The sequence below is a fragment of the Pteronotus mesoamericanus genome, unplaced genomic scaffold (genome assembly GCF_021234165.1).
Source record: "Pteronotus mesoamericanus isolate MK-2021 breed Mesoamerican mustached bat unplaced genomic scaffold, CSHL_Meso_final scaffold_167, whole genome shotgun sequence".
NCBI lineage: Eukaryota > Metazoa > Chordata > Mammalia > Chiroptera > Mormoopidae > Pteronotus > Pteronotus mesoamericanus.
This window is the reverse complement of record NW_026555308.1, coordinates 3,769,714-3,791,517: the sequence shown is the minus strand read 5'-3', so window position 1 is coordinate 3,791,517 and position 21,804 is coordinate 3,769,714. Positions and strand designations below refer to the sequence as shown.

At 44.7% G+C, this 21,804-nt stretch overlaps 2 protein-coding genes across 7 annotated transcripts in view; one reads left to right on the top strand and one right to left on the bottom strand.

The window, feature by feature from the left end:
* PPL (periplakin) overlaps positions 1–3,539 on the top strand; it is a 45,686-nt gene extending 42,147 nt beyond the window's left edge. The window contains exon 22 of one of the 2 annotated variants that reach the window (XM_054589547.1): positions 26–3,539. In XM_054589547.1, the coding sequence (XP_054445522.1) occupies positions 26–2,686 (2,661 nt within the window). In that variant the 3' untranslated portion in view covers positions 2,687–3,539. Of the gene's footprint in view, positions 1–22 lie in introns of both variants that reach the window. The other variant, XM_054589546.1, reaches the window with a different exon arrangement.
* Positions 3,540–3,911: 372 nt separating this feature from the next.
* The window catches only part of UBN1 (ubinuclein 1), a 63,072-nt gene continuing 45,179 nt past the window's right edge, over positions 3,912–21,804 (bottom strand). For 4 of the 5 annotated variants that reach the window (XM_054589549.1, XM_054589548.1, XM_054589552.1 and 1 more), the window contains 6 exons: positions 12,057–12,107; positions 11,919–11,961; positions 9,534–10,754; positions 8,234–8,477; positions 7,865–7,954; positions 3,912–5,883 (listed from right to left, as the gene is read on the bottom strand). In XM_054589549.1, coding sequence (XP_054445524.1) covers positions 5,834–5,883; positions 7,865–7,954; positions 8,234–8,477; positions 9,534–10,754; positions 11,919–11,961; positions 12,057–12,107 — 1,699 coding nt within the window. In that variant the 3' untranslated portion in view covers positions 3,912–5,833. The remainder of the gene's footprint in view (positions 5,884–7,864; positions 7,955–8,233; positions 8,478–9,533; positions 10,755–11,918; positions 11,962–12,056; positions 12,108–21,804) is intronic. The other variant, XM_054589551.1, reaches the window with a different exon arrangement.

The window sequence follows — 21,804 nt, the reverse complement described above, 5'->3', positions numbered from 1 at the left end:
TGCACTGTCTTCTCCTTCCCAGCAGCCAGAGATAGGAGTGATGCATGAGACCCAGCAAGGGAACAAGCTGGGCTCTAGAGCAGAAGAGACGTGGAAGATAAAGAAGGAACTGGACGAGGAGACTGAGCGGAGGCAGCAGCTGGAGAATGAGGTCAAGAGTGCCCAGGAAGAAATCCAGATTCTGCGGAATAAGAACCCCCAGGAAGCAGTGGTGAAGAAAGAAGTGCTAAAGAAGGTTCCGGACCCTGCACTTGAGGAGAGCTTCCAGCAGATGCAGCAGACACTGATGGAGGAGCAGCACAAAAACCAGCTGCTTCAGGAGGAGCTAGAGGCACTGCAGCTGCGGCTACGTGCCTTGGAGCAGGAGACCAGGAATGGGGGGCAGGAGTACATAGTCAAGGAGGTCCTGCGCATCGAGCCAGACAGATCCCAGGCCGATGAGGTTCTGAGGCTGAGGGAGGAGTTGGAGGAGTTGAGGCGGCAGAAGGGCACCCGGGAAGCGGAGGCGGTCCTCCTGCAACAGCGCATTGCAGCCCTGGCTGAGGAGAAGAACCGGGCACAGGAGAAGGTGACTGAGAAGGAGGTGGTGAAACTGCAGAACGACCCCCAGCTGGAGGCTGAATATCGGCAGCTGCAGGAGGACCAGAAGAGGGAGAGCAAGCGCAGGGAGAAGCAGGAGGAGGAGCTGAGCTTCCTGCAGGACAAGCTGAAGAGACTGGAGAAGGAGAGGGCCATGGCTGAGGGGAAGGTCACAGTCAAGGAGGTGCTCAAGGTGGAAAAGGACATGGCAGCTGAGAGGGAGGCCGGTGACCTAAAACGCCAGTATGAAGATGAGGCTGCCAAGGCTCGCACCCACCAGAGGGAGAAGAGTGAACTGCTCCGAAAGATTTGGGCTCTGGAAGAGGAAAACGCCAAGGTGGTGGTACAGGAGAAGGTGCGGGAGATCGTCCGGCCAGACCCCAAGGCAGAGAGTGAAGTGGCCAACCTCCGCCTGGAGCTTGTTGAGCAGGAGCGCAAGTACCGGGGTGCCGAGGAACAGCTGAAGAGCTACCAGGGTGAGCTGGAGGCACTGAGGAGGCGGGGTCCCCAGGTTGAAGTCAAAGAAGTGACAAAAGAAGTCATTAAGTATAAGACTGACCCTGAGATGGAGAAAGAGCTCCAGAGGCTCCGGGAGGAGATTGTGGACAAGACCAGACTCATTGAAAGGTGTGATTTAGAGATCTACCAGCTCAAGCAAGAAATTCAGTCCCTGAAAGACACTAAACCCCAGGTACAGACCAAGGAGGTAGTCCAGGAGATCCTCCAGTTCCAGGAAGACCCCCAAACCAAAGAGGAAGTAGAATCTTTGAGGGCCAGACTATCAGAGGAACAGAAAAAGCAAGTGGATCTGGAAAGGGAGAGGGCTTCTCAGGAGGAGAAAATCAAACAGAAGGAGGAGGAGCTTTCCCAGGTAAAAGAAAAGGTAGTCCAACAGGAGGTAGTCAGGTATGAGGAAGAACCAGGCTTGCGAGCTGAGGTTGACGCCTTCACTGAGAGCATTGACGTGGAGCTCCGACAGATTGACCACCTTCGCGGGGAGCTGCGGCGGCTACAGCGCAGGCGGGCCGAGCTGGAGCGCCAGCTGGAGGAGCTGGAGCGTGAGCGGCAGGCGCGCAGGGAGGCAGAGCTGGAGGTGCAGCGGCTGAAGCAGAGGCTGGCTGACCTGGAGAAGGAAGAGGGGGAAGCCCGAGAGAAGGTGACCCTCAAGCAGAAAGTGGTGCTGCAGCAGGACCCCCAGCAGGCCCGGGAACACTCCCTGCTTAAACTCCAGCTGGAGGAGGAAAGGCACAGGCGGCAGGTCCTAGAGAGTGAGCTTGAGACCCTGAAGAAGCAGCTCATCAACCTGGAGAAGATGGAGGTCAAGGAAAAGGTGGTCTTCTCTGAAAGCATCCAGGTGGAGAAAGGTGACACTGAACAAGAAATTCAGAAGCTTAAGAGCAGTTTGGAGGAAGAGAGCCGAGGTAAGAGGGAACTGGATGCAGAGGTGAGCCGGCTGGAAGCCAAGCTGTCAGAGTTGGAGTTCCACAACTCCAAGTCATCCAAGGAGCTGGACTTTCTTAGGGAAGAAAACCACAAACTACAGCTGGAGCGGCAAAACCTGGAGCTGGAGACCCGAAGGTTACAATCGGAAATTGAAATGGCAGCAGTGGAAACACGAGACCTAAGAAACATGACCACAGTGGACTCTGGGACAAACCTCGACTCCAAACTGTGGTCCTTGGAGAGAGAACTGGAAGACCTCAAGAGACTCTCCAAAGACAAAGATCTTGAGATTGATGAACTGCAGAAGCGCCTGGGCTCTGTGGCCGTCAAGAGGGAGCAGAGGGAGAACCATCTGCGGCGCTCCATTGTGGTCATCGACCCTGACACAGGCCGGGAGCTGTCCCCAGAGGAAGCCCATCGGGCTGGCCTCATAGACTGGAACATGTTTGTGAAACTCAGAAGTCAGGAGTGCGACTGGGAGGAAATATCAGTCAAGGGCCCCAATGGGGAGTCCTCCGTGATCCATGATAGGAAGTCTGGCAAGAAGTTCTCCATTGAAGAGGCCCTACAGCATGGAAGGCTGACCCCTGCTCAGTATGACCGCTATGTCAACAAGGATATGTCCATCCAGGAGCTGGCTGTCCTGGTGTCTGGACAGAAGTAGGCACAGCCTTGCCCTCAGTCTTCTTGAAAGCTGACACTGGCTCTCTCCTACCCTATAACCTACCCCTAGTGTCTTCTCCCTGGCCCTGCGCAGGCTCCTAGTCCATGAGGGGCTGAACGTGCCTTCTCTGCCAAGCTACTAAGCGTGCAGTTCACATACAAATGGAATGGGCACCGGCTGCACCATCACTCAACCCAGATGAGAGGCCGGCTTCGTCCTCTTAATGATTCAAAATCATGAAGCCCCTTTTTCTCCCTCTTCCTACACACTCCCATCAACAGACTCTTTGTGTAGCACCTGGAAGCAATTGGAACAGTACTAAAGCACAAGAGAACCGAGGCAGACGAGCCACTTCATGCAGCACTGGCCTTCACACACCATATGGGGAAACTCTAGGGCAGAAAGGCCTCCTTTCCACACACCCTTACATTCATCAAAGGACTGGGCCCCCTGGGGCTGCTGACCCGCACTCACGCCCCTCCAAGAGTCTGGCTGAGAGCCTACTTTCCATCAGACTTCTAATGGTGAGACAGATCTGGGATCTGTGCCAGAAAAGACGCAAAGAAATCAGCACAGTGTCTGGCCCTCTGTTAGCCAGATTGTCCCAGGAAAACGCACCATTAGAGACTGTTTTCTGGTTCTGAAATTTAAAGTGCTTTCATAGTGGACTGTGTTGCTGTTAGCCTTAGCTTCAGTGCCTTACAAATCTTGCTTATTCTCTTAACTGGTACTTAAGGTGTGCTGCGTAGTTGATTTTTTACCAAACGAATTTCGGGTTCTCTGCATCTCCCGTATTACCTAAGAATATGGAAAGTAATAGGGAACTCCACTTATAGTGCAAAAATAAACACCCGGTGGCTTGACTCTAATTTCATGCTAAGTGTGTTTCTTCCTCTTTTGTAGGTGTGGTTTATTGCCACTACTCCCTCTTGCCTTTCAGCCAAAATGGATATCCCATGTGGGTATTTACCAGTTCTAATCACTTACCAGTTTCTATGGGAGAGAGAACTGTTAGCAAATAGGGTAAAAAGAAAAGAATGAGAAACAAAGTATTGGAAACCTTGAAACAATTTATTAAGTTGCTTTATACAAGATTAACAATTTCCACACCACCCCCTAACACCAACCCAGTGGCTGCACCAAAGCCACAGCCCCTTTCACACCTAAGAAACGGCTGCACCAAGGAAAGCCCTGCAGCACCGCAGCCCCCAGGCCCGGAGCCCGCTCTGCCTGTAGATCTGCCTTGCCGTGGCTAAGTCATTCACTCTTTCATTACCACAAATAAAGCATAAACAAGAAAAAGAAATCTCCCCATCAAAGAAACATTTCCCTGAGGCAAGAGGCATCACTAGATTCCTACAAATGAGGGTATTCTGCTCCAGCTGCACACTCAATGGTATGTGGGGAAGAAGGGGCACTGCAAGGGGGAACCGGGTGTCTCGGGCAGAAAAGGAGCTCATGGGCGGTCTCTGCACTGCTCTGAGCTCAGCAATACAAATCTCTTCTTTGGCTCTTTTGCTACTTCCTAAGACTATCCTGTAAACAAACTGGAAATCCACGTTGCAAAACGTATATATAATTAAGGATAAGGAACCCATGTAGCCCCATGAGAAACATATGTTGGTTCTTATGTAGTAAGTCAGAGCAGAGGCCTTGCTCCCCAGACACCAGGCTAACTTCAGCATGAAGCACTGGGCACTGGACCCTGGGCATCAGGAACTAAAAGAGCTGCCCGTGTCTCCATGTAGCTATGCATTCTGAGGAGGCTCTTTACTCTCAAGATATTTGAAATCACTGAGCTGGAGCAGTCAGTTCAGACTTGCCTTATGGCACACACTTCACAGGACTGGCAAATACCCTAAAACTCCTCGTGAAGCAGCCAGTGGTTCAACGGGAACAGCGGAATGACTTGGGAGCTCCAGGGTTGCCTTACTCTGTCTCTGACATACTCTCCAGGTCCAGTGGTGCATCACCCTTAAGTCAGGCACAGTGCCACTGCCTGGAGAGCCCTAGGACTTCAAGGCCTGTTTACATGGCAGATGCTTCACAAAGGCCCATAGCTGCAGCTCTGCCTGAGAATGATTTTTAAGTAAAATAAACTGGAATGTCTGTAACTTGGAACCCCTCATATCCTCAACCTCAAAGAGATAAAGGATGCCTTGGGCTCTGTGGTCCACCTGTATGAACTCTGGAAAAAACAAAACAGGGGCCCTGGCTGAATTGGGACCTAGGATTTTGAGTCCCAGGTGACCTTTAAGTCAGGATGGCGCAGATTATGATGAGCAACAATAAAAACCTCAAATAAAACTAGCTATGTCCTAAGTACAGACATCTTTTTAAAAGGTCTTCATCTGAGATCCACTCAGAGGGCCAAATGTACATGTGTCTAATTCTGCTCCACCATAAAGGCACTGGAATTATGTCTTCCATATGACATGCGAAAATATGACGTGCGAAGAACAGTCCCCATTCTATCCAATGCATTTAATGGTAATGATGAAAACTGAGCTAAAAATAAGTGTCTTTAAAAATCCTATCACAATTGTTGAATCTATAAAGGTCTTTTCTCTAAAAGAGCTTCATTGTCATGTTTAGAGGATAAACTGGCCCCCACGATGAGCACACACTAGGTATTCTGAGTAATTTTCAAAGAGACAAGGTAAATCTCTCAGCTGTGGCATTATCTTGGGTTTTTGTTCACTGAACACACAGCCTGAGGATGGGAAGGACACCGTCACTACCCAGGGATCCTAGTGTGCCCAAAAGGAGCCCCTGACGAGTAAGTAGGGCGCCATGAGGTACTCTGACCAAATGCCAGTGGATTGGGCAGATTTACAACACAGGTGTGCCAACTGCTCAGTCCTGCCACCAGAGCTCCAAACATGACCCAGTACACTCCCCAACCTAGAGCCGCCCCTCCAACGATTGTCCACAACAAAGCCACGAGGCCCAGATCACCAGGCCAGTCAGTACCTCTGGAGAAGCACGAGGATGCTCCCCTAACTGAAGGCACGTCACAAGTGCCAAGAGACGTTCCACTTAGCACTCACGCCTTCTCCAGAAGAAAATCAATCGGCAGAAAAAGCATATTGATTATCCAATTTCAGAGACCTACTAGTTCAGCTTCCAGCCTTTCCTCTGAAGAGGTCACAATTTCCGTGGAACACTGGGCCCTTTCCCATGAAGCTGAGAAGCATCTGGAAAAGAATAAGCAAAAACAACAAATCTTTCAATCTCCAATTCCCTTAAGGCAGCAGTAACCAAAACTCAAAGAGATCACCTTAAACAGCAAAAGCATCTGTATATTGAGTATTCTGAGGTTCAAACGAGCCAAAAACACTTGACAAAGGTGATTTGAGTATGTTGTTATTTGTACCAAGCAGCCTGCAGCATACCTGACCCTCGGTGCACCATGAAGGCAGCTGCTGAGTGCTGTGCTCACAGATGGCACCTCTGCTATGCAATGTGGGCCTACGACTAGATAGCCAAGAACTTGGCTACAGCTACCATCCTGTGGCAAACGGGTTCCATGATGAGATTTGAAAGTCACACTGAACTCAAGGAGCCATCAGCATTCTCACCATGAAAAGCCCCTCCGTTTCTATAAAGAAAAGTTCAAAAGCACTAGCATTGTGAGTCCACGTAAGAAAGCAAGCAAAGCAGAAACAAGTCACACAATTAAAATGCCCAGAGAGCTTCTTATTTACAACTACTCAATGGAATCCTACAGCCTGGAGAATGTCTAAAGGAGAGAATGTCTAAAGAACCTACTCAGCATATTTTAGCATATATGCTTTTCTGATAGCCTCTTAATATCTGGAGGAAAAACAGGAAAGAAATGGTAAAGAAATCATTTTTTCATTTTTTGTTGAAAATACCACAGACTCAACAGTCATCTTTCCAATGGCTCTTTAATTATTGTTTCTGTTTGAAAGGGTAACATACCTGAAAGCGAGCAGAGACAGTGCAATCTCTTTTTGAAAAACCACAAGCTCTCACCCAGGAAGCTCTGCAACCCCTATATTATAATCTCAGCTACAGCAGCAGCCACCAGTTTCTGGAGTGAGTCCACTACATTTTACTGTTTCTCCAGGGGGAAATGGAGCAACTACTGATACAGGCTTTGCCCTCAGTTATTCTCTGAAAAGCAGCAATTCCATATTGGAGATTTACAAACCACTCTTGCACTCAGATGGCCTCTAGCATTCACTACAAATGCATCTGCCTAGGGACATGGGGGCCAGGAACCCACAGCAAATCTGGAAGGGACAAACCAGAGCAATGTCAGAGCCAGTGTTCTCAGTACAGCAGGTCTCGGGCATGCCCAGCTGGAGGGTTCCCCATCTTACTTCCTCCAGGTACCAGCCTGCCAGGGTGGCTCCAGGCTCAGCTTCCTGAAGAGTGGCTCTCCCTGACCAATGTGGCCCCTAGTCATTTCTGGAGCAGGTCTAGAGTAGTAAGAGCAATAGTCCAAAGCCAAGAGTCCTGAGGCTCTATACCAGCATTCCATTAGCTATGTTTAAGAATCAGGTCCCAGGACAAGGTGAGGCCAGTCGCTGATGACAAAGGTGCCAGCTTCTCACAGCTATAAACCTAGGGCGTGTAGAGGGTCCCTTTCTGAGAGCCACTGCTCTCAGAGGGGAAAAGCAGGAAGAAAAAAAGGGAACACTGCCCCAACTCCTGTTGTTCCCCCAACTCTCTTTTATATCTGAATTGACAGTGCTCTTCCCTTGGATACATCAGAGGTACAGGTCCTCCTGAAAACCCTGCCATTGTGACTTCACTACTACTTAGACATCCCCTTTTCATCTAAAGTTCACAAAGCCTTCTGTTAACTGATACCAACTGGAAGGTATAGCAGCTTGAATTTAAAGGCCTGTAGCACCCCAAGTAGCCACGGGCTGGGGATTCCTCCGCCTCACACACAGGTCACCATGACTTCCTCTGTGATAGCATGGGATAAGGCTGACCCAGTGACAGGGGACCAGGGGAAATCACAAAGTGGAAGCCTGTGTCATTCTGAGTACTCACATAGCCAGAGCCTCAAAGGACAAACCAAGACAACACAGTGACAATGAGGTGAAGACACTGGAATCTTTGGCAGCAGACAAGGCATCTACAGGGTAGAGAGGGGAATGGCGCACAGTGCGCATAGCACTCCGATGACCTGGCAATTACCTGGCAGACTCTGTGGGACGTGGGTGGACACGGCAGCGTGTGGGAGAGGTGCTGCATGGGGCGGGCTGGAGTGCAAACCAGCCAGGAGACCTGAGAGAAAACAGGAGGGGAGAAAAGAACAAAACACACACATTGAAGACAGAACAGAAAAGCAGCCTTGGCGGTTCAGAGCCCCAGACGGCCTACTAGCCAGCCCTGGGTAAAAGCCCCCAAAGAGGGGCTCAGCACAGTCCCCAAGAATGTAGCCCATTGCCACACACCAGACACACACAGAAACCTGGTACACGACAACAGAACTCACTGATCACAGCAGAAGTCCTGGGGCACCTTCTGTGCCTCCAGCACGAGGAGAAGGGGACAAGCACTTACTGTGGCTGAGGCCATGATGAAATGTTCCAGGGGCAGGGCCTGTGACGATGGCATCCTTGGAGACCCCTGCTTTGGCAGAGGAGTCGGCGCTAAAGGACAGCACACGGAGAGGAAATGGGGAAATGATCCCCAGGGAGTTCGAGTTCACGGCCGCGGGCAGCTTTGGGCTGCCTGTCTTGTAGGATGAGGACAGCAGATTTAAGGGCGATGAGCTGGTCAGCAGCACAGCCCCACTCGTTCCTTTCTGGGAAGTAAACACACAAAAGGGTCAGAACTCCAGCCTGTCCATGGCCTGCTCCCAAAACAAACCTATTAATGCACAGGGTGCAGACATGCACACAGATATTGGGCTGCCCAATCCACAGGCACCCTAGTCTGCAGCCCCAAATAAGAAAGATAAGTCTCTAAACTGGCCTGGTATGTCTTCCAGGACAGTGTTCACTTTAAAAAGTAGAATATTAAATATGCTTCCTTTATGCAACAAAGAAAGGGAAGAGCATCATATATAGAAATCCACAAATGCAGATACATAGAAATATGTGTATACGTATATTTATACACATAAAACATACACACACACCTTTGTATGTATTAATCTATGTATGTAATGTATGTATGTATTTTTTAGAAAGAAACAGAGAAAAACCCTTGCTGGGTGATAGGAACAGGACAGAAGCAGGGGAAACCTCACTGAACATACCTTTCTATAATTTTATCTTTGCAACCACATAGTCGTTTTATATATTGAAAAATGAAAAAAATACCCTCTCCCATTTCCCCAACCTACATCCAAAGTTCTGTAATCCCCATAGGAAACACTCACTAACCACTGGACTCCATTAGACCACCTTTGTCTGAACTGCAGAGTCCTTCAAAATCCACTCAAGGGAATAACTTTCAGAAGGTACTCATCCTCCTATGGCATGAACATCTCCACATAATTAATGATCTGATACGTAGTCTTGTTTTTACTGACTTGTTTCGAGAGATGGATAGGTAGGAGGCTATGAAAGGAAAGTTCTGTGGCTGTTTCCATACCCTCCAGATTCACAGCCTCCCTGCAAACACAGTGCTGACCAGTCCTCTCTCCAGTCATCCTCCTAAGAAGTTTCAGGCTCTCTTGGGATTCTTGCCAAAAGGAAAGGTAAGAACAGAAAACAAGAAGCCCAGTCCTGCTCCTATTTCTGGGCTTACTGTTCCTACCAGACCTTCACTATCAGTTCTCACTGCCTGACCAGGGCAAGGCAGGCGGCCTTGTCTACAAGATCTATAAGGGTAGCTGCTGTACAAAGACACTCACTGGCAAGGAGGTAGAAGATGTCACGCTGCTAACTGGACTGGGCTTTAGGGAGGAGGTCAGTAACTTGGCCACTCCCTGGGTCCCACCACTAGAATCTCCATTTGGACCACCAGGAGGGGCCACCAGGGTCAGCTTCTGGGAAACAGGCGTTTTTTTCACTGCAGAGCCTGGGACAGGCCGGCTGGCAGTCTGTCCTGTGGACGGAGGCTGTGCACTGGGGAGCAGATTCCCAGAAGTGGAGCTCGGGATTGGTGTTCCTCCAGAGGGAGAGCTGCCAGAAGAAATCCCGTGTTTAGAGATAGAGCCGGCAAAGGGGCTATTCTTGTAAGATGGCCCTGAAGAGCTGGCTGAGTGCTGTTTTGCTGGATGGCTCAGGGCAGCAGAGGACAAGGTTGGGGCCTTATGAGAACTGCTGCTAGAGGCTGGCGTGCCTCCTGAAGAGGCTGGTGTGGAGGAATGGAAGCTCTGGCCCTTGGCTGCCGTCTTCACAAGCTGAAGGAGGGAACGATGACACTGTGGGGAGGAAGGCTTTGGGCCCTGGAGCTTATTGACAAACGGAGATGGAGGGGTGAAACTCTTTTGCTGTTGAGTGCCTGCATGAAAGACTTTTACTTGGGGGCCAGGCAGGGGAGCTGTTGCCTGGGGTGCATGAGACGTCCGTGGCAAACCATGATGTTTTGCTTTGGACTGGTGCCCTTCTGGCAGGCCCTTGCTCAGGGAAGCCTGACAGGAAAGCTCTTTGTAGCCAGAACTCTCTGGTTTTTTCTCCTGAGAGGACTGCCCCAGTGCCAAAGCCTGTTCAGCCAGAAAATTGAGGGGTGACTGCAGAGAGCTAGAGGATGGTGGGGCTGAAGGGCTGGCCTTCGGGAAGTTCCTTTTTTCTTCTGTACATAAAACACCTGCAACTTTCTCTGCAGGCGCTTTCAAGGGTGCAGGCAATGTGAACTCGGAGCTCCCACTTGCTCTGCTGTTCAGCACAGTCAGTTCCTTGGACACAGCCTCCAATGAGGAGGCTGAATTATGGATCAAGTCTCCATCCAATGAGTCCTCCAGGCTGACAGAAGCAGGATTTGCAAGGCTGCCCAGTGCCTGGGATGACAGCTCCCTGTTTGCGGCTCCAGTGCTCAGGCCTCCTCCCGGGTGTTCTAAAGGCAAAGCCAGGGGACCGCCAATCTGGCCTGATGGGATGGAAACCTTTTTATCAGGCTTAATAGATGATTCCTAAAGGAAAGCAGAAATGCTGATGTTTAGAAATGACCAAAGTTGTCAACACTGGCCCTGTTGTGAGAATGCAAGCAGGAGAACACCGCAAGGTCCCAAATTAGGCCCTCTTATACAATTACAAACAAGGGGAAAGAGAGTAGGTGACAGACCTATGTGGACTTAAACATGTCCAGCTGGCTGGGGCTGGGCTTACGCAAGCATGTTCCATTGCTAAGTACACACACCCACAGGGAAACTCTTCTTTTTTCTGTTTCTGAAAAAATGCAAGACTTGAGCAGAGACACTGTCCCTAGTGGCACTCACACTTCTCAGAATGTTCCTTAGCTGTAATCAGAAAATGATGCACAACAGGAAAGCTGCCTTGAATTAGTTTCCTTTTCCTCCTTGGTTTTTCCCACCACCTGTCTTGTCAAGGGGTTCAAAAGAAAAGTCATTTCATGGGAGCAGGAATGGGATCTATCTCATCACTCCTACACCCAAGTGCTAAATGCAGTATGTCTGAGACATTGTAGAAGCTCAACAGATACTTAGGAATAAACAATTTGCACAGCTTATTCTCCCAGGCTCTTCTCGTATGGTTAAAGGCATTACAAACCCTCATGAATTGATAAAAATTTAGTAAAACAGCAATTTCTACTACATCGAGTGGTTTCTGAAATACCTACGATCATTTTCAGTCTCTACTCTTTAACCATGTACTTTCTTTCATTTCTGCTAGGTAAACTCAACAAAGCCATCTGTCCTTTCTTCTATAGTTACAGGCTAACCTGAACTATGCTAGGAGTGTGTTCTTCCATAAAAAGGTCATCACAGTATAATACCCTAACATAAGCTGGGGCTTTTCATTCCTCAGAAGCCTGGAGAGAAGACCTCTTTTAATCCCACAATGGCCTTGGAAACAGGCCCAGTGGGTACTGCTTCCTAGAACTGAAGATGGAAGGTAATAAGTGGCCTGGCTCAGGTCTCTGCCCTACCAGCAACCCAAGGCCCCTCTGGTGGGCCTGGCCTGCCTCTTGGTACAACCTCAAGAGTGCCATCCTGAAGAGCTCTCACCCAGACCAGCAAAGCTCAATGAGCTGCCATGGTCATTCAAGAGGTTTCATGAGCATGGCTGGAGAAAGAGGAGAACAAATGGCACATGATCTGAGCAAGATGACTCACCTTCACCTTGATTTTGGAAGGACCTATTACTTTCTTCTTGGCCCTGTACAAAATGAACATAGTACAGGTTTAGAGGAGATCCACCAAGGAGATAAAAATGACAGTAGTCTTGAGAAATAAAAACAAAGAAACACTCACAGGATTGATGTCAGGTGCCCATGGCCTCGTCTGCTCTCCTTAAACAGAGTCCTGAAACAAACACAGAACACTGGACAGTTTGCATAAACTCTGTGAAAGCAGGGACTCTGCTTCTAGAGCTTCCTACCATCCCTGGTACTCAGTACCTATTACTCATTAAATGTCAGAGCACTACTGACTTCATTGCTGGTGAGAGGATCAAAAGTGGTGGTGCTGGCTGCCTGAACGCCAAGAGTCTAGGATTTACCAAAAAAACTATGGCTCTGCACCCAAACTTCCCATAGTGACTTTTCTCTATGAAAAATCATGAAAGGCAAGAGTGCTTTCCTTATTGCCAATTCTTGTTCCTTCCAGGGGTAAAATGTGTACTGACCCACAGCATGTCTCTTTCCAGAGAAACAAAAAAATTATCTTTATGCCCTTTCCTTCATACCTTTAAGAGTCCAAGCTGTAAGGAGAGAAGATCAATTCCATTTACAGATGGAATAATGAAACAAAAAAGGATCCATGATTTGTCCAACCTACAGAAGAATCAAGCCCAGTCAAGAATACTGGCTCCAGCGGAGGATTCTGGGAAGATGGCAGAGCAGGACGTACCAGAATTAATCCTCCCCCCATCAGGACAACAACTGTTTTGGCAAAATCTCTCTGATGTAACTATTTTGGAACTCTACAGACTGTTCAGCTTGCAACTTCCAGGGGAATACTTGGATGGGTAAATTGTGGGTTAATTTCAGGCAATTTCAGCTCGTAGCATATCAGCAGTTACCCATCCCCTAACCCCATAGTAGTCAGCTGTGCACCAATTTCCAGAAGTGGCTTTCACACAGCTTGTGGGAATAGAGTGGGCAAAAGAACAAAAATCTGGAACCTGTGCTCTAATTATTGATTGCTTCTTCTCATCCCAGAGGGCAGTCATTGTTGTTTCTCTTCCTGCCATTGCTGCAAACCCCTGCCCCTCTGGTTAAAGTGACTCCTAGGATATTTTAAGGGCTAGTGCCCTTTCATTAACTACCACATTTTTCAATATTCTTCTTTTGGAAGCCAAACATTAAAGACTAGGACGTTCAAAACAACTGCATACATGGTAAAATTAGGAAGTGACTATGCATGTCCAAGGAACGTCTCAGAAAAGACCTATGAAAACATTAAATTTAAGCCTCAGGCAGATCCTCAGCACATGACAGCCAACAATAAAAAAATAAAACAAAATAACAACAGAAGAAATCCCTGGGGAGAGGGAGATTTAATTTCCAGAGTTACCACATTATTAGATTTAACTGTCTAGTGTTCCACAAAAAAAAATAATCACCAGGAACACAAAGAAACGGAAAAGTAGAGCCCAAAGAAAAATAAATAAAATTAACAGAAACTGTCCCTGAGAAAGACCAAATGGCAGCTAAATTAGACAAAGACTTCAAAATGTCTGTCTTAAAGGAGCTCCAAGAACTAAAGGAAGATGTGGAGAAAATCAAGAAAATGTTGTGTGAATAAAATGAAAATATCAGTGAAGAGATAGAAAACATAAAAAAAAACCAAAAAGAAATTCTGGAGCTGAAAACTACAATAAACTGCAATGAAAAATTCACAAGAGGGTTTCAAAGGCATAACTGAGCAGGCAGAAAAAAGACACAGTGAACTTGTAGATGGAAGAATGAAAAGTGTGGCTCAGTGGACTGAACGCCAGGCTGCGAACCAAAGGGTCACATTTTATCCATTGATTTGAAATATAAATTTAATAATATAATACATTGTTAGATATATGTTTGTTTCTAGAATGTTCATTTTATTTCATTGAGCTACTTGATTATTTCTGTGCAGGTGTCATGACTGCCGAGACTTTATAATGGATTTAATTTTTAAAATATTTTATAATGAATCTTGACATTTAAAATAAATAAATAAATAAAATCAATTTGCATTTAAAAAAGAAAGAAGGAACTCCTCCTGCCTTTTTCGATAACATTGATGGAACTGAAGAATATTATGCTGAGTGAAATAGGCCAGTGAAAGACAAACACCATATGATATCACCTATAAGTGGAATCTATTCAACAAAATAAATGAACAAAATATACCACAGGCAAGGAAACATGGAGCAGACTGAAAGTGACCAGAAGAGATGGGGAAGGAGGACACTGGTGGAAAGAAGGAGAAGGAACTAAACAAAGAACATGTATGAATGACCCGTGGACATGGACAGCAGAGTGGGAATGGACTGTGGGAGCGGGGGGCGGGGTGGGATGGGTGGAGGAGGGCAAAGGGGGAAAAACTGGGACAACTGTAACAGAATAAACATGATTTTAAAATCAAGTTAAAAAAAAAATATGGAGGGATATCTTTGCTACAGTAGTCTCTCCTAAAAAGCAAGGAGTCCAGCCCTGTACTAAGCTCCCCAGCACAGAGTTCCAATGCTTGGATGGAAGCCCCCAAACTTCTGGCTGTGAAAACCAGCAGATTTGGAGCTAAGCCAGACAGAGGGCAGATGGAGTCCCAGGTGTTCCTCTAAAGAACAGACACAGACTTACTCACCAATGGTTTCACTCACTCAAGAGTCCAGGGCTGGGGCAGCAGCTTGAAAGATGCCTGGGACATATGGAGAGGTAAAGAATTGTCTGGCCTCAGGGCAAGGCCTAGAGGGGCAGCTTTCTCTCAGAAGTGTTAGCAGAAGGAATTGTACCTTTGCTGAGCCCTTCTCAGGCAGGAGGGCACCATATCTGAGTCTCTATCAATTTAGCTAACACTGTTCTTCCCACCCTAGTGATTCAAGTTAGAACTAGCCCACCCAAATTATGAACCCACCGCTTCATTTTCCATACAAATGGCCTGTCTTGATTCATGCTGTGGACTTTTCCTAAAACCTCTCAAAGGTTCACAAACCCAAAAGCAGCAGTATCTGGTTTCTGTGTGCCCACCTCTTGTTAAGCAGCCCCAAGCCATACACTACCACAGCCAACCTCAGTTCTCAGCTTTGCCTCTCAGACACATCCAAAGTTAGCATAGCGGACACTATCTGTAGAGACCACTTTGTAGCTCATACCAGACAGCCTCTAGCTGGGCACAAGCAGTGACTGACCTTGGCCTGCACCTCCCAAGAGGCCCAAAACCAACACATCTGGTGCCAATTTCAGACCACACCAGAGCGTCACCCAACCACTCCCACTAACAACACACTCAAAGGGTAGTCCCATTAGGCACCAGGGCTATACTAAAGCAAACCCTACTCCACAGGGTCACTCCTTGTATAATAGCTCCTCCACTATACTCATAGCCAGTACTTAAAACCAAACTGCCTGAGGGTCGGTCCCTCTCACTGATGTGCCAACAGCAATCAAGGCTCAACTACAACAGGAGGAACACACAACCCTCACAAGGGACACACCTGAAACACCTGACTCAGGTGACTGGGAGACTGTACCACTGGGCCCCACAAGATACCTACTATATAAGGGCACTCTACCAAGACTGGGAGATGTTACAACTCTACCCAATACATAGAAACAAACACAATAAGGCAGCCAAAATGAGGAGACATAAAAAGAAGTCTCAAATAAAAGAATAGAACAAAACTCCAGAAAAAAAGAACTGAACAAAATGGAGACAAGCATTTTACTAGAGTTCAAAACACTGGCATGAGGATGCTCACTGATCTCAGTGAGAACTTCAACAAAGAGATAAAAACATAAAAGTGGCGACAGAAACAGAAAAACAGAGCCAGTCAGAAAGGAAGAATACAATAACTGAAATGAGAAATACATTAGCAGGAACCAACATAGATTAGATGAAGGAGATGATCAAATCAGTGCTTTGGAAGATAAGGTAGCAAAAAACACCCAAATAGAACAACAAAAAGAAAAAAAATCACAAGAAATAAGGACAGTTTAAAGAGCCACTGGGACAACATCAAGCATACCAACATTCACATCATAAGGGTGGCAGAAGTGGAAGAAAGGGAGCAAGGGATTGAAAACCTATTTGAAGAAATAATGACTGAAAACTTCCATAACCTAGCAAAAGAAATAGACATACAAGCCCAGAAAGCATAGCATCCCAAACAAGATGAACCCAAAGAGGTCCACACCAAGATATATTGTAATTAAAATGCTAAAAGTTATACTCTGGTTTCTCTTCAGATCATATAAACTTTCATCTTTTATTAAAATGCTAAAGGTTAAAGACAAAGAGAGAATCTTAAAAACAGCAACACAAAAGCAGTTAGCTGCCTACAAGGGACCTACCCTAAGACCGTCAGCAGATTCCTCAACAGAAACTTTGTAGCCAGAAGGGACTGGCATGAACTATTCAAAGTGATGAAAAACAAAGACCTACAACCAAGATTACTCTACCCAGCAAGACTATCATTTAGAATTGAAGGACAGATAAAGAACTTCCCAGACAAGAAAAAGCTAAAGCAGTTTATCACTACTAAGCCAGTATTGTAAGAAGTGGTAAAGGGACTCCTTTAAGATGAAAAAGGGGAAAAAAAATAAAAAATGTGAAAATTACAATAACTACATATCTATCAACAATTACTTTTAATGTAAATAGACTAAATGCTCCCATCAAAAGACATATGATGACTGAATGAAGAAGAAAACAAGACCCTTACATATGCTGCCTACTGGAGACTCACTTCAGATCAAAAGACTCACAGACTGAACGAAAAGGGATGGAAAAAGATATTTCATGAAAATGGCAACAAAAAAGGAGGAGTAGCATACAAGAAAAAACAGACTTTCAAGCAAAGGCTATAACAAGAGAAAAAGGAGGACACCGCAATTCTACTTCTGGGTATTTATCCAAAGAAACCCAAAACACTAAATTGAAAAGACACATATATCCATATGTTCACTGCAGCATTATTTACAACAGCCAATATATGAAAGCAACCCGAGTGTCCATCAAAATATGAATAAAAAAGTAGCAATACACATATTCAATGGACAAATACTCAGCTATAAAAAATAATGAAATCTTGCCTTCTGCAACAACATGGACGGACAAACAGGGTATTGTGCTAATGAGTCAGGCAGAAAAAGGCAAATACTATATGATTTCACTTATGTGTGGAGTAAAAAAAAATAAGTGAACAAACAAAACAGAAGCTCACCGATACAGAGAATTTTGATGGTTACCAGATGGGAGGGGGATTGTGCAGATGGGTTAAAAAGAGTAAGAAATTAAGAGATAAAAATTGCTGGTTAACAAAATAGTCCTGGGGATGTAAAGTATAGCATAATATAGTCAGTAATGTAATAACTATTTATATGCTGTCATATAAGTACTAGATTTATACAGGTGATCACTTCATAAGTTATAAATGTCTAAACACTGTTGTACACTTGAAATTACTGTAATACTATATGTCAACTGCAATTGAAGAAAATCCAAAAAGCTCAAAGAACTTCAGGAAAGATGAAATCAAAGAGATGCATGCCAAGACATTATAATCAAACTTCTAAAATCAGAAACAAAGAGAGAATCTTGAAACCATCAACAGAGAAGCAAATTGTCACATACAATGGCTCTTCAATAAAATTATCAGCAACCCTGACCAGTGTGGCTTAAATGGTTGGGGAGCATCCTGCAATTCCTAGTCAGGACACAAGCCTGGATTGCAGGTTTGACGCCTGGACAGGGCACACGTGAGAGGTAACCAACCAATGTTTCTCTTTCACATCAGTGTTTCTCTCCCTCTCTTTCTCCTTCCTTTCCTCTTTCTCTGAAAGTAAATAAATATTTTTTTAAAAATAAAATTACCAGATTTCTCACCAGAAACTTTGAAGGCCAGAGGACAGTGAGCTGATATATTGAAAGTACTAAAAAAAATATTGTCAACTGACAATCCTGTATCTGGCAAAACTGTCCTTTGAAAGTAAAGGAGATATTCCTAGACAGACAAAAGCTAAAGGAATTCATAACTAAAACTCCTGCCCAGCAAGAAATGCTCAAGAGAGTCCTGTAAGGTGAAATGAAAAGACATCAGACAGTAATTCAAATCATATGGAGAAATAAAGGTAAATATATAAGCTAAAAATATTACAATTATTCTAACAATGGTTTGTAACTACACTTTTTTGTTTTCTACAAAATTTAAGATTAACACACTTCATGGGAAAAAAAGCAATTCATATAAAAGCTACTAGTACTGTAACTTTGGTTTGTAACTATAAACCTTGTTTTCTGCATAATTTAAAACACTAACATAGTTTCAAAAATTATTAGTTTATGATTTTGGGCACACAATGTATAAAAATGTAATTCTGTGACATCAACAACTAAAAGGGGTATGGACTGAGCTGTAAGGGAGCACGATTTTCTTATGTTATTGAACTTACTGAAGTAAGTCCTTCCTTATCAGTAATACCTTAAATGTAAATGAAGTCAACTCTTCAATCAAAAGACACAGATTGGCAGAATGGAAAAAACCACATAATCAAACCATATGCTATCTATAAGAGACTCATCTGAGATACAATAACAAAACAGACTGAAAGTGAAAGGATGGAAAAGTATATTTCCTGCAAATAGTAACCAAAAGAGAGAAGGGGTGGCTATACTGATATCAGATGAAAGACTTTAAATCAAGAAAGATTACAAGAGAAAAATTATATTCATAAAAGGTTTGATAGCAAGAAGATATAAGAATTATAAACATTCCTGCAACAGACAGACCATCAAAATATATGAAGCAAAAATCTGACTAAATTGAAGGGACAAACAGCTCTACAAAAATAGTTGGAGACTTTAATACTCTCTCACAAAAATGGATAGAACCACCAGACAGGAGATAAAGAAATAGAGAAGTTAACACAGTATACTTCCTCATTGTCAGGTAATATATAGAACATTCCATCCAACAACAGAATATACATTCTTCTCAAGTGCACATGGGACATTTTCCAGGATAGACTACATGTTAGGCCACAAATTACGTCTCAATAGACTTAATGAGATAGGTAATACACAAAGTATCTTTTCTGACCACAATGGGATGAAGTTAGAAATGAGTAATAAAAGGAAAATTGGATAAACTAACCAAGTTGTGGAAATTATAAACACTATATTTTTAAACAATCAATGGATCAAAGAAGAAATCACAAGGGAAATTAAAAAACAGTTAAAAAAGAATCAAAATAAAAACAAACTTACGGGACATAGCATAAGTAGTGCTAAGGGGTAAATTAATTGCTAAAAATGCTTACATTAAAAAGGAAAAAAAAAAAGAGGCTACATTCCAAGATTGCTGCAGAGTAGGTGGAAGTTACACTCACATCCTCCAAGCCCCAAACCAAATTTACAGCTAACTTATAGAGCAATCAACCTGAGTAACCGACTAAAGGCTAACTGAACAGAAATATTATAACCAAGGATTTACAGAAGCAGCCACACAGAGACCGATCTGCTGTCAGCTCTAAACTGGAGGAAACTATACCTTACACACAGATTGTCCCCTCCCATGCACACCCAGGTCCAGTAGACACAGCCACCATCAATGAACAGTGTGGTAACACCAGACAGGTAGCTCAAGGTCAGTTACAAACAACATCTAACATCAACCTGTAAGTGAACCCCATCCAAGTGGACCCAGACCAACACAGCCAGTGGTGGGCTTCAGATCATACCAGAGCTCGACCCAACTAGCCACTCAAGCAACACACCCAAAGAGGCATTCTGGAAGGCACCAGACCCTGCTGGGAACAACTCTGTTTTGAGGGGCAGTCCCTACACGGCATCTCATACATGGTGATCAAGGTTTACGCTTATAGTTGCCCAGCCTGAAGGGTTAACTCCACCCACGAAAGAGCCAACAGCATTCAACTCAACTACAATAGGAGAGTGCACATAACCCACAAGAAACATTTCTGGAGCAAGAAACTAGGTGATATGGAAGATTGTGACTCTTCACCTTCTTCATCACCAGTAAGACAGCTTCATCATAAAGCCAACCTAACAAGTCAGGATGTCATAGTAGATCTACCTAATACGAAGAGACAAAATGAGGAAACAAAGAAACATGTCCCAAACGAAAAGAACAGAACTCCAGTAAAAGAATTAATAAATTTGAGGAAGGGGCAAGTCAAAGAACATATAGCAAAGACTCATGGACAAAGCTAAAGTGGGGAAGGACTGAGGGGGGTAAGGAGGGCAGGGGATAGTGGTGGGAGGAAGGCAGAGACAAATGTATTTGGAAAAATAAATTAATTTTAAAAAATTAAAAAAGAAAAAAAGAATTAACAAATTTGAGACAAGCAATCTACCAGATTCAGAGTTCAAAACACTGGTTATAAAGATACACAATTAACTTAGGGAAAGATTAAATAAACTCAGTGAGAACTTCAATAAAGAAATACAACCCTTGCTGGTGTGGCTCAGTGGACTGAGTGCCAGCCTCCAAACCAGAGGGTCGCTGGTTCAATCCCCAGTCCAAGCACATGCCTGGGTTGTGGGCCAGGTCCCCAGTAAGGGTGCTCAAGAGGAAATCACACACTGATGCTTCCTTCTCTTTCTTGTTCCCTTCCCATCTCTAAAAAAAAAAAAAAAAATACATAAAATTGTAAAAAAAAAAAAAAAAAAAGAAAGGAATACAAATCACAAGGGAAGGAAAAAGAACCAGTCAGAAATAAAGAATACAACAACTAAAATGAAAAGTACACCAGAGAGACTAAACAGCAGATTAGATAAAGCAGAGAATCAAATCAGTGATTTGGAAGGTAGCAGAAAACACCCAAATAGAACAGCAAAAAGAAAAAACAATCAAATAAATGAGAATAGCTTAAAAGACTTCTGGGATAATATCAAATGTACCAATATTCATATCACAGGGGTATCAGAAGAAGAGAGTGAGCAAGGAATTGAAAACCTATTTGAAAAAACAATGACTGAAAATTTACCTAACCTGGCAAAGAAAATACACACATAAGTTCAGGAAGCATAGAGAATCCCAAACAAGATGAACTGAGAGTGCCATGCAAACCACATCATAATTAAAACACCAAATGTTAAGTAAACGAGAGAATCCTAAAAGTAGCAAGAGCAAAGCAGTTGTCGTATTCAAGGGAGCTCTCATCAGACTGTTGGCTGATTTCTCAACAGACACGTTGCAGGCCAGAGGGCAATGGCACAAAATGTTCAAAGTGATTATAGACAAAGACCTACAGCCAAGATTACTCTACCTCAAAAGGCTATCGCTTACAATCAAGTAAGACATATAGAATTTCCCAAACAAGAAAAAGCCGAAGGAGTTCAGCACCACTAAACTAGTATTACAAGAAATATTCCAGGGATTTAAGTAGAAAAAAAATAAAAAATATGTATAAGAAAGATACATTTTGACTCCTCACACAACCAAAGGACAAATTTAAAAACAAAAAATAATCAGAACTGCCAGAAAAAGGAACTGTATGGAAGTCTGACAACCAAAGAGCTAATGAAGAAACATTCATCCAGACCGGTAGAAGGGATGGAGACAGGCAGTTGGAGTGGAGAGGAGGTGCGGCGAGGCGATGGCTGGAGGACTGGGCAGGCGAGATGGGGGCTGTAGGTCCCTCACTTGCATATGGATAAACCAGGAGGAAAAACAGGGGAGCGAGATAGACAGCACAACCCAGGGTTCCAGAGGGGGAAAAGAAAGCCTCAAAACCTCTGGCTGTAAAAACCTGTGGGCATTGCAGAAGAGTCACTGGGGGGATCCACAGGCTCCTAGAATGTACACAAGTCCACTCACCCAGGAATCAGCACCAGAAGG